The sequence below is a fragment of the Chenopodium quinoa genome, unplaced genomic scaffold, assembly GCF_001683475.1.
Source record: "Chenopodium quinoa cultivar QQ74 unplaced genomic scaffold, ASM168347v1, whole genome shotgun sequence".
Lineage (NCBI taxonomy): Eukaryota > Viridiplantae > Streptophyta > Magnoliopsida > Caryophyllales > Amaranthaceae > Chenopodium > Chenopodium quinoa.
Window position 1 is genome coordinate 7,734,194 of NW_018742418.1, and position 17,832 is coordinate 7,752,025.

The 17,832-nt window shown below is 33.3% G+C and overlaps 1 protein-coding gene, 1 long non-coding RNA gene and 2 pseudogenes across 2 annotated transcripts; 2 read left to right on the plus strand and 2 right to left on the minus strand.

The window, feature by feature from the left end:
* Window positions 1-3,210: 3,210 nt before the first annotated feature.
* Window positions 3,211-6,631, minus strand: LOC110707319 (annotated as a pseudogene).
* Window positions 6,632-7,649: 1,018 nt separating this feature from the next.
* Window positions 7,650-9,940, plus strand: LOC110712420. The gene is made up of 2 exons (XR_002509580.1): window positions 7,650-7,832; window positions 8,295-9,940. It is a non-coding gene; the product is annotated as an uncharacterized LOC110712420 (long non-coding RNA).
* Window positions 9,941-10,979: 1,039 nt separating this feature from the next.
* LOC110714251 (uncharacterized mitochondrial protein AtMg00810-like) lies at window positions 10,980-12,509 on the minus strand. The gene is made up of 4 exons (XM_021892751.1): window positions 12,324-12,509; window positions 11,945-12,045; window positions 11,723-11,864; window positions 10,980-11,624 (listed from the first exon to the last, which is right to left on the minus strand). The coding sequence occupies exons 1-4, from the start codon at window positions 12,507-12,509 to the stop codon at window positions 10,980-10,982; spliced, it is 1,074 nt and encodes a 357-aa protein (XP_021748443.1).
* A 3,036-nt stretch (window positions 12,510-15,545) lies between these two features.
* LOC110714260 lies at window positions 15,546-16,742 on the plus strand (annotated as a pseudogene).
* Window positions 16,743-17,832: the final 1,090 nt, after the last annotated feature.

Below are 17,832 nucleotides of genomic sequence, written 5' to 3' on the forward strand. Positions count from 1 at the left end.
TAATTAAAGATATTAAAAAAAAATATATCCATTGACAAGTGTCAAATTCTAACGTTGCAATAAGAAAAGAATGAAAAAAAATATTCTAAGAAGTATTTTTATTTGTTTAATGAATATGCGCAAATTGACAAATATATGGATGTACCTTGGAATTTGCCTGATCCCTTATGTTCTATTTATAGTATTCCCTCTGTTACCTTATACTGTATTTGTTACACATTGAATTTTACGATCTCCCGTATGCAACTTTGAGCTATGTATTCAATTTTATATGAATAAAAATTCTAAAAAATTGCTATTTAGAAAATACGAATACATTTCAAGACGAATCTAATAATATTTCATATGATATAGTTTTGATAATCATAACTAGTGTGTGGCCCGGATGATGCCCCAAATTGTTACTTTGAACACTTATACTTAACTGAATAGATAGGTTCATTATTTATTTATTTATTAATTATTTGTGTATTTATAATAGTTTTTCATTAAACCTTTGAATAAACTATTTATTGAAAAATTATTGACTAATTACATAAACATGTCCTTCGTATCTAATTTATAATATCATGAAAATAAAGACATAATTCTTATCAAAATAATTAAATAACTAAAATTAGTTTATAACAATACTTAATTTTCCTTGTATACATTATCTCATCAATGAGCATTATTAGCAAATAATAGAATTGATTGATATATATATATATATATATAGGGTCGGGATCAGGTGAGAACCACCCTCTATGTGAGAATCAATCCCTTATGTGAGGACAAGCCATTAGATTGTATTAAATCCATCAGTTGAGATTAATGTAATTTGCAACATAACAAAACCCACCCAAACCCAACATCACACATAACCTCTTTCTCTCTCCAGAAAAAATTACCCAGCTTATTTCTCTCTCTCCAAAGTTGAAGGAGAAATATCAATGGTTTGAAGCTTCAAGGATCGATCATTTCTCTCTCCTCTTGTTCACTAACACATAATTTTGGTAAGTAATTTTCGAATATCATGCCATTAATTTTGGTTTTTCATTATAATTTTCAAATTGATTTATCTCAATTTAGTATTTTCATCAAAATTTTCGAATTTGATGTTCTAATTATCAAATTTTGGTGTTCTGAAATTTTGAATTTGAATGCTCTTATTTTGGTTATTTGAGTTTGACATTATGATTTTTGCTACATTTTTTGAGTTGAGTGCTCTCAATTTAGGATTTTCATTATAAATTTCCTATTGCATGCTACTTTTACGTTAATTAAAGCTAATTTTCGTAAAATTTCTATTGAATATTCTTAATTTGTAAAATTTTTATTAATTTTTGAGTTGATTAATTTTTGTTATGAATTCTGTAATTGTGTTTCAATTAAAACTTGGTTTAAAATGGATTATTGGTGCATAATATTTATGAATATCCTGATAGTGCATACAAGGTGTTTGATAAAGCGCTTGTTAGAAATCTTGTGACTTGGTACTCTATTATCAATGAGTTTGTTTTGAATGAGTTCGTAGGTAATACTTCGTATACTTTTGATGCGGAAAATGAACTGCCCTTTGTTATGAATCCTTTTACCCTTTATTTTGTAATTATTTGATAAATTCAATAGAAGATAATTAAAATGAGCAAACATAATTAAAAAGAGCAAACTAAATATGAAAAGCAATATAGTGAAAATAAAATGAGCGAACAAAAATAAAATGAGCAAAAAGAATTAAAATGAGCAACAATTATTTGCTCATTTATCAAATGAGCGACAATTATTTGCTCATTTATCAAATGAGCAAACAGTTCTTTGCTAATTTATCAAATGAGCAAACAGTTCTTTACTCATTTATCAAATGAGCAACTAATTCTTTGCTCATTTATCAAATAAGCAACAATTCATCGCTCATTTATCTAATGAGCAACAAGCTGGATTAAGGGATGCCATGATTGACCAAATTGTGGCTGGATCTCCATCATCTCTAAGGCAACTTATAATCAATGATTGTGGGGACTGAGAGACATAACGGGTGCATTATAACGTCTCTCTTCACTTGAGGATTTGAAGCTTTGTCACTGTGAAAAGTGGATTTGTGGGATGTCAAGAATGATGATGATGATGAAGATGAGGCTATTAGTGGCAAGCCATTTGCTTTGCAAAGCCTGAAGTTCCTTAGCTCCTTGAGCTTGTATTCAATCTCAAAACTGAAATCTCTTCCTAGGAGCCTATGCTAAGTCTTTAAGAAACTTACATTGATGAGCTCTCTGAATTAAGGGGCCTACTAGAATGGTTTGGAAATGTAACCCAACTAGGATATATTCCATTTTCAGGTGTACATTAAGGTTTTCCTTAATAATTAGTTGTAGTTTTGTAATTTACATGCTATGGGGCTTGGGGAGTTATTTGATAGAGGTTTGGACAAGAGTTGATAGAATGTTACTGCAAATTACAATTATTATTTATGTTTGTGTTGGTGTGTGTAATGTTGCGGCTTGGGGGACTATAATGTTGGTGTTGACTGTTGAGTATGATTGGCTTCAAAGAGTAATTTAATTTGACATTTGGAAGAGAATTCTATCATGCTTCATCTCAATGTGGGTGAATTCGACTTTTCAAGGCTTTGCTGAAGTTTGCTATGTTTTTTTTGAAGTGTTGCATGGTAGCAAATGAGTTCTTTTTCATGAAATTTGATCATATGATAAACCTATTAGCTCTATTGGTAGAATACTATGCAAATGCATAGGAGATGTAGGTTCAATTCCTACATAGGTTATCTCTATCACCCAAGAAAAGCTGTAAGCTGTATTGTGACAATAAGGCGGCCATAAGCATATCTGAAAATCCAGTCCAACATGATCGTACAAAACATGTTGAGATTGACAGGCATTTTATAAAAGGATAATTTAGAAGGAAAGGTGATAAGCTTGCCATTTGTTCGATCAGAAGATCAGTTAGCAGACATTCTAACTAAAGCTGTTACTGCACAAGCCTTCAGACGAGCGTTAGGCAAGTTGGGTGTCGGAGATCCTACAACCCAACTTGAGGGGGAGTGTAAGAAATTCTAGAATTGTCTATAATCTTCTAGGAAAATCTGTAATGTTTAGGGAATATTTTTTGTATCAATCAGTATCAATTAGGAGGATTTTTAGGCATAAATTAAGAGCCAAATAGGGCAAGCTTGTAAATATAAATTTCTGATCTGTAAACCTTCACAGTGTAATATAAAAAAATAGAGATCCAAAAACTGTCTTCAATTTTAAGTGGCTAAGTGAAAATAACTCACTTCTTTCTTAAAGCATGGCACAATCCATAATTTTGCCTTAAGCTTCTTAAATGTGTTTCTTTCGATGATGAATGTCCTACCATAGGCCCAAGTTATAAGCGCAGACCAGCATGTGAGAGGCCAGATTAGCCACATGTACCATTTGTAGTTCAAACGCTTCGAGGCAAGCGAGGCAAACCCAAGCCGGAGATGATAGACAGACTGCAGAGTTGTCAGATGCGTAAGGTGAGCCACATCCGGAACATCTTCCGGCTTCTTCAGAGAAGTTTCATAAACTATATCTGTTGATTAATCCATTGTTCCATAGATGTACTCATAGAATGGCATGAAAAGACAGTAATTTGTCCTGAAACGGGTGTGATGCAGAGAGTGATACCTGTAAATAAAAGCAGAAAAACAGTAAGCATCAAAACAGACTACTAAAAGTAAGAATTATATATATATTTTTTGTTTTTAGAGAGTCACAAAGACAAAGGTAAGAATCGATCTCAGGAACCCCTGAAATCGGGAGGGAAGCTCTAACCAATGGAGCTATCCCTCACTCTCAGTAAGAATTATATATGCATATATATGACTTACTTTTAAATAAAGAATGAGGTAGATAATACGTATACGCAGTGCTACTCTAGCACTTATTTGAACTTAATTTGTCTGAAATAAGTTAAACAAAATAGAGCGTTATTACTTTTGTGCATTTTAAAATAGATGCGAGAATTGTATTGTCTGTACATGTTAGGAAGTGTACATGAAATGTTTGAGTGGAGGAATCCTATCAAGCACCCATTTCGGAATGACCTCAAAGTTGCAATGACCCATGTTGTTCATCAAGTCGATGTAAGTGATATACAACGCCACAGTAGCTATAGAGATAGTTCGCGTGAATGTGGTTACTAGCAATGGTAATGCAAAGATAACATAATATGCTATGAGTTCAGCAAATGGATGAATCACAGCTGCAACCAAAAAAATATTGTCCTAGATTAAACATATATAATATGATGAGTAACATATAAGGTCTAGTTGAATTGGTTACTCCACCTATTTCCAATTGATATAGCAGTATGTACAACTCAACATTAATTAATCTTATTTTGATTCATATATGTATATTTCAAGATGTTTGATCATTATATAAAATGATTTTGTGTTGACTTACCAGTATGGGGTTGAGATACAATAGAAGAATGGTGATGAGAGTGGTAGCGAGAGTAAAGGAAGTGATGGTGTAGAGCGCGATGTAACCAATAGTAGAGGAACTCGATCAACAGGACCAATGTGAAGTATGAAAACTACAAGGAGACCATCCATTCTCCATAAAGGCATGTTCTTTACATCCTCTAGCACCCAATATGCAATATAGAATAAGATCCCATTAAGCAGAATCTGGTCATCCCTGATTGTATAATTTACCACATACGTACAAAAAGGTGTCATATTTATACAAAGAAAAACGGAAAAAAAAAAAAATTATACAAATATGTAACTGTCGTATATTGACAAATTAAGAGAAAAGTGTTCGTTCAATTACTTTTTAAAGCCATGAGATTACTCTCCTTATTGCCATTGAGGGAGTTGAATAGTTGGAGTTATCTTTTTAATTGACACGTTTCTTTAGTCACGTTTGTCATTGCACAACTTCAACCATTCATATATATCTTTAATTACCGATAAGTAAAAATTATGAAAATTTGATATTTTGAAAATATATATCGTGACGAATCCAATAAAATCCCATATGACTATATTTTTCATTACGTATAAAGCACAAAACACGGTCAATTGAAAGCGTGTGAATAGTGCTAAAGTCAAAATGTGTCAATTAAAAGAAAACGAAGGTAGTATATTCTATGATTATTTACTAATCTAGATCGAACATGGAGCAACCAAATAACAACATTATTGATACAATTGCCAGGGAAATACAAACAACGTGGATTTAAATTAATTATCACATCAAGTTGAGGATGATAAATTACGTTACCATTTGCTTTCCCTGTCAACTTGCTCGAAGTCGATACTCCTATCGACAATAAGGTTGTTGCCTTTTGCTGTTCGGTATCGAGACAGACTTATCCATAGCTGCTGGTGAAGCATCCTCCATAGCATAAAAAAGAATGCAAAGGGATAAAATGGTTTTCTCTCCTCCGATCTCTCTAAGTACAAGTATATGCTATGAATAATCCCTGGTGCCACTAAAACATACTTCAACCCATACAATTAAATCAACTAGTCAGAGGTTATTTTTAACATCATTCGATCAGCAATCAGCATACATGAAATTTTATATTTGTAACGATGAAATTTTGTTGATTAGACTCTTTTGTACGAAGATGTAACATCCAGGAGTAGACGCCTTAGAAAAAGTCATACTCCTGGTATTAGAATACATTATTAAAGTAAATATATTCTCCACTGTATGCCAAAATAAGTCAATAATATATTCTCCACTGTATTAAAACACAGTGAATCTTTAAGGATCATGCCAAAATAAGTCATGCTCATGGTTTTAGAATATATTAGAAAAAGTCATCTCAGTTACTAAAAACTAATAAACCTTAGAAGAAGTCATACTTGTTCTTTAGAAAAAATATGGACACAACTTAAAAATTAAATAACCTTAAGGGCATAGCTTAGAAAATCCTTTTAAATTTCATATTCTCCACGGGTGAATGAAATATATGCGAAATAATATAGAGTTTGAGATAAACTTATTCATCCTATATATATACACGGGAAAAAATTCTCAATTTTAAAACTAAAGTGTTAAGTTTCATGTGTTTTCAAAGGTTGTAGATGGGAAAAAGCGTGTTGGTTTTTTTTCTTCTTTTTATTATTTATTTATTTATTTAGTCTTTACATATAAGAAGAAGAAATAAATTGCTTTCAAATACTACTATACATCATTTTTAGCGGTTCATTTAATAGTATTAAAAATATATGATTAAAACATTATAAGAATATTCAATGTTACATCCTTCGTATTACATGATCTAGTTTTAAATTTTTGTGAAATGAATATAAGTATTAAAATTTGTAATCCGTGTATCGCACGGATGCTATACTAGTATTATTAAGATTGTGAGATACAGTCCGACCAAATAGTCAAATACTACTTGGTTGCCACGTGTTCTTATTAGGTCATACAAAATACTTCAATGTTGTAGAATTGCACAATATATAATTAATACGTAAATATGAAGTATATATATATTTCATGAATTTGTAAAAAAATAATAATAATTGAAACAAACACGAAGCAATAAATAGCTATGACAAAGATATAGTAAAATAGAGAGTAAACCTTGAAGTTACCAAGAGGTTCCCACGGCCAGTGGAAAAGATACCAGGAGTAGACGCCATACACTTTTATTTCTCTCTTACAATTTACAATTAAGTAATTTAGCAACTTTATTATTATTATTATTATTCAAAGCCTATATTTAAGCTACAACTTTATTATTATAAAAGATTCTCTCTTAAATTAATTATAGGAGGAGCCTGTAAGTAAGTGGCCCCTACCCCTATTACCGACTTGCTTGAGGAAACTTGCCAAGCTCTTCGTGGCGACATTCACATCAGATATTTTAATGTTAGAACAAATGGGTCACATTTTTTTTTTTAATTAATTGATATTACTGTGTACTCTGTAATAAATTGGACTTACTTTTATAGGCAAATAAAATAAGGTAACTCATCATATGAATGATTCAGCTTACTCATAATAACAAATACAATAATAATTACTCTTATATACAAATGTGATCACACATTCACATTACGTGACTTGCCACACATAAAATTTAGGCTATGAGTGAATTCGTCATCGCTTCGTAATTTTGTGAGAAAGAAAATTTTTGTGTTGATTTTATAACCCGAATTCGAAATCGTAGCTCCGTACAAGTGGAGACTAAATTAAACACAAATAAAACCTTGTCTTTCGAAGGAGTTGAAAAACATTATCTTTCGAAGGAGATCGGAAAAACTTTGTCTTCTGAAAGAGATCGAAGAAACCTTGTTTCTTTTGAGGGAGACATTATTATAACCTAAGAAACTAAAGGCTCAAAAGAAATAAAGATTGGGTTTTTTACCGGTAAAATCCGATGAAAGCCCCTTCAAAAGTAACAATAGAGGCTAGGTCTAACCTACTAAACTAGTAGCACTACTTCATATATTAATATTTCATTTAGCCTAAAAAAAAAAAATACTTCTTTTTAACGTTTCCTTAAATAAGAGCATATATACAAGTACACATGGATGATAAAAACGTTAATACGAAGTATGTTTTTTTTTTTGTTTATAATAAACATAATTCATTTTTTTTTAAACCAATAATTGATCCCGACAAAAGACAATTGAGACCCTATCATTTCAATTTATTTTTATTAGCACTTAACAGTAAACAGGAACCACATTGAAATGATAGTATGGTGCCAATTCTCTTTTGTCCGGATCAATTTTTATTGGTTTCGACCTCCACCATTGCCGGTTCACTGTGGGATGATGTAATAGGTTCCGCCGTTTAGCATTACTTCACCATCGATCCTACTCATTCACACGCTAGGTATATCATCGTTCTCTTATTTTCTTTCGATTGCTCATTTTTTTCGAATTTTATATAATTATTATTTTTACCTTGCCAAGCTCAATAATTTTTTCCGATTTGGTTGTTCTAAATTATATATGCCACTTATTGTAATTGGCGATAATTTTTTATTTATGGTTGAGTGGGGCATTTAATTTTAACAGAATTAGGTTAAGAAATATAGAATTGTGATTTGCTAAAAATCGAATTTTTATTGGGGAATTAGAAATCATGAGTTTATTTTCGAGTTCCAAATCGAATAGGGTGTTAAATTGGTGAATTGTGTAGCCATGTTTAATAAAGTAACCACCTTCGTGGGGAAGTTGAAATTATAAGAGAAATCTTGGGATGCACCAATTTCAATTTCTTATTAATTATTTGTGTCTATTTAACACACTTTGTTCGACAATTTGACTTAATTCTTGGTATTTTAATCAACAGTTGGTAGAAGTTTTGAATAAGTATTTAGTTGTGCAATGGATCCCTCTATCATGAAGCAACTCGAAGAGGATGAGGTATTTATCCTCTCTTGCCGATGTTTTATAAGTATATTAATTTGTGTTGTAAATTTCTAAGTATGTTTTGGTTGCCTTAGAGATGTGCTAGTTTTGACGCTTATTTTTGCTTACGTGATCCATCAATAACCCCTTACTTTAACACTTATCAATAAGATGTCAATTGAATAATGCAAAAAAAGTGCAAATGAGGCGAGTTTAAATATAAGGAGGATGTATATTATTATGGAACCCAAGGAAAGGATGTAGCTAGGGCCCAAGTACCGAACTACCGACATGTAAAGTGATAGGATGAAACTTAGTTTTCATTTGCTATAACAAAAACGTGGACTACAATTGTGGTAGATGTAGAACAATTATTTAATTGGCGTTACTTGTACAAATTAAACTTCATTGATTTTAAAAGTGATAGGATTAAGTGTGACATCACTGACATGTAACGATGTAAATCATGTCAAAGGTGAGTTTGTACACTTATGTGAGATTGCATTCTAATTATTCCTTAATACCACCCATCAAATTTGATGTGAAAGCAAGTCAAACATGAAAATTATATAGCCATTATAATCTAATTTGAAGCAAGGGTGTGTGTTGGAATATGTGCTACAAATTGTTAGTGGGTAATTAATTAACTCCTAATGTACAAGAATTTGCTCTCCTAAGTGATTAGTTTGTGTTAGCGGAGTATTATGAGTATTGGGTTTAGTGGGTTAATGCTAGGCATGATCTAATCATCATCATAGAATCGTGTTCCTTAATTTTAGTTTAGTATTGAATACAAAATTAGTTTATGTTATTCTTTGTCCTCTCCCATATCTATAATTATAATTTTAACTCATTCAAGCAAAGCATGCTCACAATGTTTTGTTGTACACCGGCTGCAAATAGCAGCTCTTTTAAACTCAGCTTACTTATAATGCTTTGGATGATTTTTGACTCAAGATCAGTTGATACTATTCGACATGGTGTTATTTGGATGATTATTACGGACTACAGAGTAGCCTTTTAAATTCCAGGTTTAATATATCTTAATTAGTTAAGCATAATGTACATCATTTATTGTACAATGTTAATTTGACTAATCTAGTGTAATAAAGGGGCCGACTTCAAACACACATATCTCTCAATCCAAAAATGGCATTGAGGTGATTCAAGTTGGAGGTGATAGCTTGTTTTAAAAGATTTCCAACAATAGGTCATATGCCCAATTCCGAAAAGAAATGAGAAAGTTATGGCTGTTTTACGGATAGCTATCGAAGCTGGGCCGGGAAGGTGCACGGACGTGCCCTGCATAGCACGCCCATGCTTAGTCACGTGAATGTTTTTTTGCTTCCTAATTTCGGGTACGCTTATGACGGCTACTAATGCTATTCCTTGGAGAATAATTAGGGTTTTGTATAGTTTTCTTATGTTATATAAGAAATCGTTAAGCCTAGCGAGCCAATATGTAACTCCACTCGAGAAGTTTTGTGAGATGAAGAGAGTTGTATCTTCTTTGATTATATCTCTTGTTTATCCTCAGAACGATGTACATTTCATGTCATTTTTATCCGAATATTATATTTGCATTAATTCATCTACTCCCCCCCTCCTTTTTTTTTTGAAGTTTTATGTTTTTAATTTCTAACGTGGCTTCCTTTTTTTTTTTTTTTTTGGGGGGGGGTAATTTTCCAAATGGTACCGACTAAATTTTGCTTTTTCAAATGGTACCCTTATTTTAACTTTCTTCCAAATAGTACCATTGAACTATTAATAATATAATAGCTACAATGGGTTTACTAAACTCTAAACCTAGCTAATTAACAGTGGGTTTATTGTAGCTATTAGATTAATAATTCAATGCTACGGATTACTATTTAACTAAGTACCTAAATTATAGGGTAACTAAATTAAGAGAATTGGTTCATTTGATGGTTCATTTGATTTAATGAAGAAAAACATAAAAGAATTCAAAATAGAAAACAAAACATTGACCGATAGATGTTACTGTGGAGTGGTTTCAAATATCAGCAGACGACATGTTTAGTCATACCAAATTACATGTAAAATCACGGATCTTTGCAAGGTTGGCTTTCTAAGCGATTGAGTAAATAGCGTGTTTTGTACAAATTAAATTTCGCCACTTGCAATTCCTTTTATTCTATTTACAGTTGTGTATACTCGATGATGATAACATGATATACCCTAATTGATAAGGACATTTGAGGTAAGAAGATTACTAGCAAAATGTGTACTAAATACAAAAAAAAAAAAAAAAAAAAAAAAATTAAAACTTCCCTAAATTGTTGATTGGTGAACAATTTCGACAGGTTGTATGTAGACTTTAGCTACTTGCTTGGCCTTTGTTCTGATCCTATAAATATGTTAAACCAATCGAGCTTATTTCATCAAATTATAAACAAATCCAATCTAAAAGTAAATCAAACTTAGCTATATAGGATTGTCAGCTATGTGCATTGCAGACTTGTTGTCACAGTACAAAGGAATTGGTTTAGGAATAATGAAGCCTAAATCCTCAAAAATTCCATCCACCCAAACAATTTCACTGGTGGTCTGTGACATGCTTCTATATTCGGATTCACAGGAAGATTTTGAATCCGTGGCCTGCTTCTTAGTCTTCCATGAGACCAAGCTTCCTCCAAGAAAAACAATAGCCTGTTAAGGATCTTCCTATAAAGACACAAGATCCATTATCTGCATCACTGTAACCAATCTCTCTTAACTCCAAATTGTTCTGATAGAAAAGACCCCAGTCTGAAGTCCCTTTCAAATATTTCACAACATGTAAAGCTGCATCCCAATGAGACTCTCTAGGACAGCTCATGAACTGGCTCAATTGCTGTACAGAGAAGGAAAAGTCAGGTCTGCTTAAATTAAGATATAGCAGCTTTCCTATTAAACTCCTGTACTTTTCAGGATCACTCAAAATTGTGCCTTCATGAGTAGATAGCTTAACATGTTTTGGACAAGGTGCAGTGGCAGGTTTGCAGTTACTTAACCTAGTATATTCCGACACATCAAGCACATATTTTCTCTGATTCAAGAGAGTTCCCTTGCAGGTATTTGACACCTCCAAACCAAGAAAGTATCTCATTTCACCTAAGTCCTTTATAGTGAACTCCTCATCTAATTGTTTCTTGAAAATAGAAACATAGTCATCATCATCACCTGTGATAAGGAGGTCATCAACATAGACTAATACAATGGTTTGCTTTCCATTTCTCACTCTAGAAAACATACTGTAATCTCGAGTTGACTGGTCAAAACTTCTTTCCTTTAGAAACTTTGTAATTTCCTTATTCCACTGTCTTGAAGCCTGCTAAGGCCATATAAACTCTTCTTGAGTTTACATACCTTCCCTTTAGGAGCTTTTGTATATCCCTGGGGTGGCTTCAAGTAAATGTCTTCATCAATAAAGCCATGTAAGAAGGCATTATTGTTGTCAAGCTGGTGAAGCTTCCAATTTTGGACTGTTGCCAAGGCAATAAGATTCTGACTGTAGCACACTTGGCAACTGGAGAGAAAGTATGCTTGTAATCCTTTCCCTTCAACTGTCTATCTCCCTGAGCCACTAACCTTTCTTTCAATCTCACCACTTTTTCATTTCTATCAAACTTGACCTTGTAAACCCATTTTGAGTCCAAAGCTTTCTTGTCAACTGGAAGATCAGTGAATTCCTAGGTTTCATTATACTCTAGAGCACTCAATTCTTCCTCCATAGCTTCTGTCCACTCTTTGCTCTTCGAAGCTTGAGTGTAACTTGCTGGTTCTATAGTTTTCAATACATTGTTAAGAAAAACAATGTATTCTCCATCGTAGAACTCATTCTCACTGAGTTTATGAGCAATAAAGGAAGGAGATGATCATATGATCAGTTGAATTACTTGGAGGTAAATCGACTTCAAAATTCTTGAATTTATCTTGGAACTTTTCTGTCCCTGGTAGATTTTCTCACTACAGGAGTTAACTGTTCTGCTTCCTGCAACAACTCTTGCAATTTTTCTTCAGTTTGTGGTTGTTGTTCTTCTTCAATGGTTGCATCCTCATCAACCTCTTCCCTTATGTTTTCTTCATCTTCACTTTCTTCATCTTCAAGATTCCCTCGGACATCTTGGTTGACTAAAGGAATGTTGTTGTACATCCCTTTGTTCTCTCCTCATTCATTCTTTAGGTGCAGATATGGGAAAATCTACTCCTTAAACTTCACATGAACACTGGTAAAAACCTTTTTCTTTTCCAGATTATAGAGCTTATATCCCTTTTGACCCACAGGATATCCAATCAAGATAGCTCTAATTCCTCTCTCGGCAAATTTGTCATTGTTTTTCTTTGCTTCACTTGCATAGCTTAAGCAACCTATAGTCCTGAGGTGATTATAATCTGGTTTCCTTTTCCACAATCTCTCAAAAGGAGTTTTCCACCCTATAACAACACTTGGCAGCAAATTGATGATATGAGTAGCTGCAAGTATACACTCACCCCAGAATCTTTTAGGCAACCCCGCATGTATTCTCAAGGCTCTTGCTGTTTCAACAAGATGCCTATGTTTTCTCTCTACTCTCCCATTTTGCTGTGGGACACCAGCTATGCTTGTTTGATGAGCAATGCCCTTTTTAGCAAATATTTTGCTGCATTCTGACTAGACTATTTCAGTCCCATTGTCTGACCTAATGGTTTTGACTCTTGTACCAAAATGGTTCTCAATGTAAGCAAGAAAGTTTTCTAACAAATCTCTCACAATTTCTTTGTTTTTCAGCAAGTGCACCCGGTTACTACAATCATCTACAATGGTCAGAAAATATGTAGAACCATCTATGTTTGGAGTTCTATATGGACCCCACAAATCAACATGTAATAAATCAAATATTGCAGATGCTATACTACTGCTAGCAGGTAAAGGAAGCTTATGGTGCTTAGAAACATAACAAGTATCACAACAGAAACTTATAACAGATTTGCAATTACAAAAATCCAAGTGTTTCATCTTAGAAAAAAATCCATGCCCAAGTCTAGCATGCATAACATCTAGAGTCACTGAATTATTACAAACCAAAACATTAGAATTATTTACCAAGCTTGCTGTTAAGACAGTCTTGCTGGTTGATTTCTTGCTCCTTAACCACTTCCTTAAAGTGAATTTGTCAGGTCATTTGTAATCTTCCCAAAAGCCAAGCTTTCTCCACTAGTTAGTAGGGTCCTGAAACACACACCCATTTTGATAAAAGATTACTTTAATGTTGCTGCATCTTATTATCTTACATAGAGATAATAAATTGTTCTTGAACTCAGGAAGATACAAGACATCATAAAGAACAATTTTTGCTCCTAACTTCATAGTTCCTATTTGATCTACCTTCTTTATTGTCCCATCTGGTAAGATTACCATAACAGGTCTGGACAGACTTCTCAGGCTATAAAACAATCTTTTATTGCCAGCCATATGATCTGAAGCCCCGGAGTCAATAATCCAGGAGTTGCAGTCAAAGTTTTCACGAAAACTAGCCACATTTGAGTAGGAAATTATACCTGCAAAATTGCTCATGTTATTTCCCTTCGAATGACTGCTTCCTGCTCCTTCTTTCTCCTGAAAACCCTTCATTACTTCCTTCACCACTGCTGAAATCATTCCTGCATCTAGCTTGCTGCTAGAGCCACTTCCAGCATCATATTCATCTTCATCCAAGGGAGAATCCATCTCCTCTTCAAGCTTCCCAACATTTGCTGCAGTTCTCTTACCTTTATACCAGTTAGGAAACCCGTAGATTTCAAAGCACCCGGACCTTTCATGTCTTTTCTTTTTATAGTGGTCACAAGTAACATAAGGTTTTGGTTTTCTTGCTTCTCTTTTCTAGTACCTGCTCTCATTCAGTTTTGCAGGAGCATACCCTCGAGTTTCCTTCTAGGTTTGGAATGTTGAGGCTTCTGCTATTTCTTGCATATCACCAGACATCTTCTTCTGCTTTTCAGTTTGTTGCACCAAATGAAAAGCTTTGTTGACACTAGGGAGAGGGTCCAAGCTAAGAATGTTCTCTCTAACATTCTAGTATCCTCCATTCAATCCCATCAAGAATTGAATCACCCTATTTGTCTCAACCATTGCCAGCATTTTCTTTTACATGCTACATGTACACTTTGCCACAATCCCACGGGTACATTCCGGTATTGCCTCAATATTGTATATCTCATCCCAAAACTTCTTCAACTTACAGTTTTAGTCTCCTATAGACATGTCTCCTTGTTCGAGTTTTCCAAGATCCTTCTTAAGTTGATATAAGAGAGGTATGTTGCTCTTGGAGTACCTCTCAGTCAACTCATCCCACAGCTGTTTGGAAGTTTGACTAAGGCTCAAACCTCCAGCCACCTGATCTGTCATGGATATAAAGATCCAACACCTCACCATGTAGTCATTTCTCTCCCACCTGGTGTAATCTTTGTGGCTGACTGCTGGTTTTGCTACCTTTCCTTTAATAAAACCCTTCTTGTTCTTAGCTCCTAGAGCTAGCTTCACATTTCTGCTCCAAATCATGAAGTTTTTTCCATCAAACAACATTGTGTCAGAGATGTAGCATGACTATCAGAATGTGACAGGAATAATGGGTCTTTTGATAATTCATTTGAACATCAGAATTCTCATTTTCTAGCATTTTGGATAATTAGAGGCAAGATGATTGAAGAAATAAGAAGAAAATCGCAACTTTCAGGCGGATTTTAGCTTGGAAGCTCTGATACCAGGTGAAAACCCGAGCTATTTACTCGGTTTTCCTTAAAGTTTCGAGTTTTAGGTTGAATATGCCTTTCTCACAATCAATAATTGGGAGAATGTTTTTCTCTGTATTGAGGGTAAAACGGCGCTCAATCCTCTTAGGGATCAGCAAACCTAGTATTGTAAAATATATACAAAAAACAAGCCACTAACAAAGTTACACCTAGGCTGCACAAAAGAACAAAAGAAAACAGCTAGCTGTACAAAAAACAGAGAATACAGGGAGCTGTACATAAGCAGATACAAATACTAGAATACTAGCGCATATTGGTTTTCTTCACCCTACCTATGTTGTTGGATTTTAAAACTAAGTCTCTCTAATACAATAGCTCTATTACGTACTATTGACCTTATCGGTACAGACTACAGAGTAGTACGAAGTATTAAATTTTCCATTTCTACTTACTTGAGTGCATGACTATTGATAGTGTGGCCGTGACCTATGGAAAAGGTATCCTAAGTATCTTCCCTGTGGATAGGAACACCGTCTTAGACTTGGTCAGTCCTCCCTTACCCTTTTTATTTATTATAAGTAACCGTCTCAAATTACTTTCTCCATTTGACTTTTCAAATTCTGACTATATAACCTTATCAGGTATATGAAATCGATAATTTAATTTATATGATTATTTATGCGAATTTTGGCAATAAGTTTGATGATGCTAACCAATTAATAACTATGTAGATACCTACGGATATGTTTGTGAATTCGATAATTGTGGCAATGAAAGCCCATGTCTGTAAACCTTGTTCGACAATATATCAAGTCGGAAGCTCATACAGAAATCCTGTAACTTTTAAAGAGTTGCATGACATTCACTACCGTTACTTCACTAAAAATCCATAGAGCAATCGTGAAGGTAACTCTGTCATAGTTGGGAAAGGTCTTGTGTTGAGCAACATAAAGATATTCAAAATCATTCTCTTCGTATGGCAATTTTTTGTTCAAATCATAAGTTTAATGTTGTCATACAATTCAACAACAATGTTGTTTCTTATCCTTTAAAATTAATTATTATTCCAATTTTATCTAATTACTCAATTTGTTTTCAGATTCTATTATTTGCTACTAGAATGGGTCGTAGTGACTTGCAATGTACCTTGTTTAATTTCGACAAAAAGCTGAAAAAAGCTATGAAATTGGTCGACTTGTACAAACCCTACTTGTTCTTTAAGGGCATGTAAGTTCAACTTTTGAGCTTCATAATAACATAACTTCTATCTTTAACTCTCTAGCTATTCAATTCTTATGCGTAGTAAGAGTAATTGTATCCTTGCTAATGAATGGTTTTCTCTTTATAGATTCTTCGATACAAATACCGAAAATTTGATCAAAACTGCCCGTGAAAATGGCTTGGATGAAGATGTGTTTAACTTCGATCCGTTGTGCATCAATTGGAAAGACTACTTCATCAATATTCACATTCCATCAATTGTTAAATATTTAATTTGTTCTAGTTGGTATCTTTGTCGGATTTGCAAGGCCTTCAATATGTTATTAGTTCATTTTCTTCAACGATCTAGTAACATGCACTTCTCGGCCTCATTTAAACAAAGAGTTGATGTATCATATATATAATACTCGAATAATCATGTATGTGCAAAATTTTATTTACGAAGATTATATTGTATAATTAAATCAATAAGAGTGATTAATTTTTAACTTTTCTTGCTACATCGATCTATCATTATTTCAAGTGTTTTATCAATAACTAGTTTTTAGGCTCAGGCTATCAATGCGCCGTGTTACTGCATTATTTCCATGATAAAAATCTTTATTAATAATATTTAATTTTTATAGAATGGTATGTAATATGGTAATAGCTTAGTGGTTAGTACCTTAAAGTTTAAAGTTAAAATTGTAGGTTCAAATCTTGTTAGAACCATATTTTAAATATGGTAATCACAGCCGGTCTTCCTTCCTAATTGTATTAGTTTTGTTGTTTATTTATGCAGGGATACAAATTTAGAAGACACATCTTATAGATAAGTGGAATTAAGTTTCGGTTGCAAGTTGGAAATATTTGTCTTGCATATTTAATTTGTCGATCTTGAGAACTGCTTACATTTTTCACCTTTGTGATTACATTTTATCGCCTTCGAGATTACATATCTATGAGGCTTTGTTTAGAAAGGTGCAAAGACATCTATAATTATAAATTAAGGAGCAAATTAAAGCGATGTCAAATTAGTCTATGAATTGTTTAATACTTGTATTTAGAATCCATATCTCATTAGGAATTGGCGCCGTTGCCGGGGAATGTGATTATTTTGCTATCTAATTTAAGAAATTGATCCTTCTTGTTTAATTCCTTTTTAGGTACAATAGCATGGATTTGTTGTTAAAAGAAGAATAGGAACTCCTTGAGATAGAGAGAAACTTAAATTCTTAAATTACAGAAGATGAAGATGATGAGGAAACTTCAAAGGATGGTTAATTATATCGCTATGTCCAATGTCCTTGCAAGACTTATAGAAATTCAACGCCTAAAACAAATGGAAAAATAAGAGCAGATTTGTTCAAGTTCCTTGTGGAACTACTGATATCATTGTTCAGATTTATATGCAAGAAATCATCATTGTTCAGATTTATATGCAAGAACTCATCACTGTTCTAATATATATGGAGGAACTCATGGTTTACAGGAAGTGAATTATTACAATTATGATTTATGTTTTGCTTATTCATATGAGCATCCTT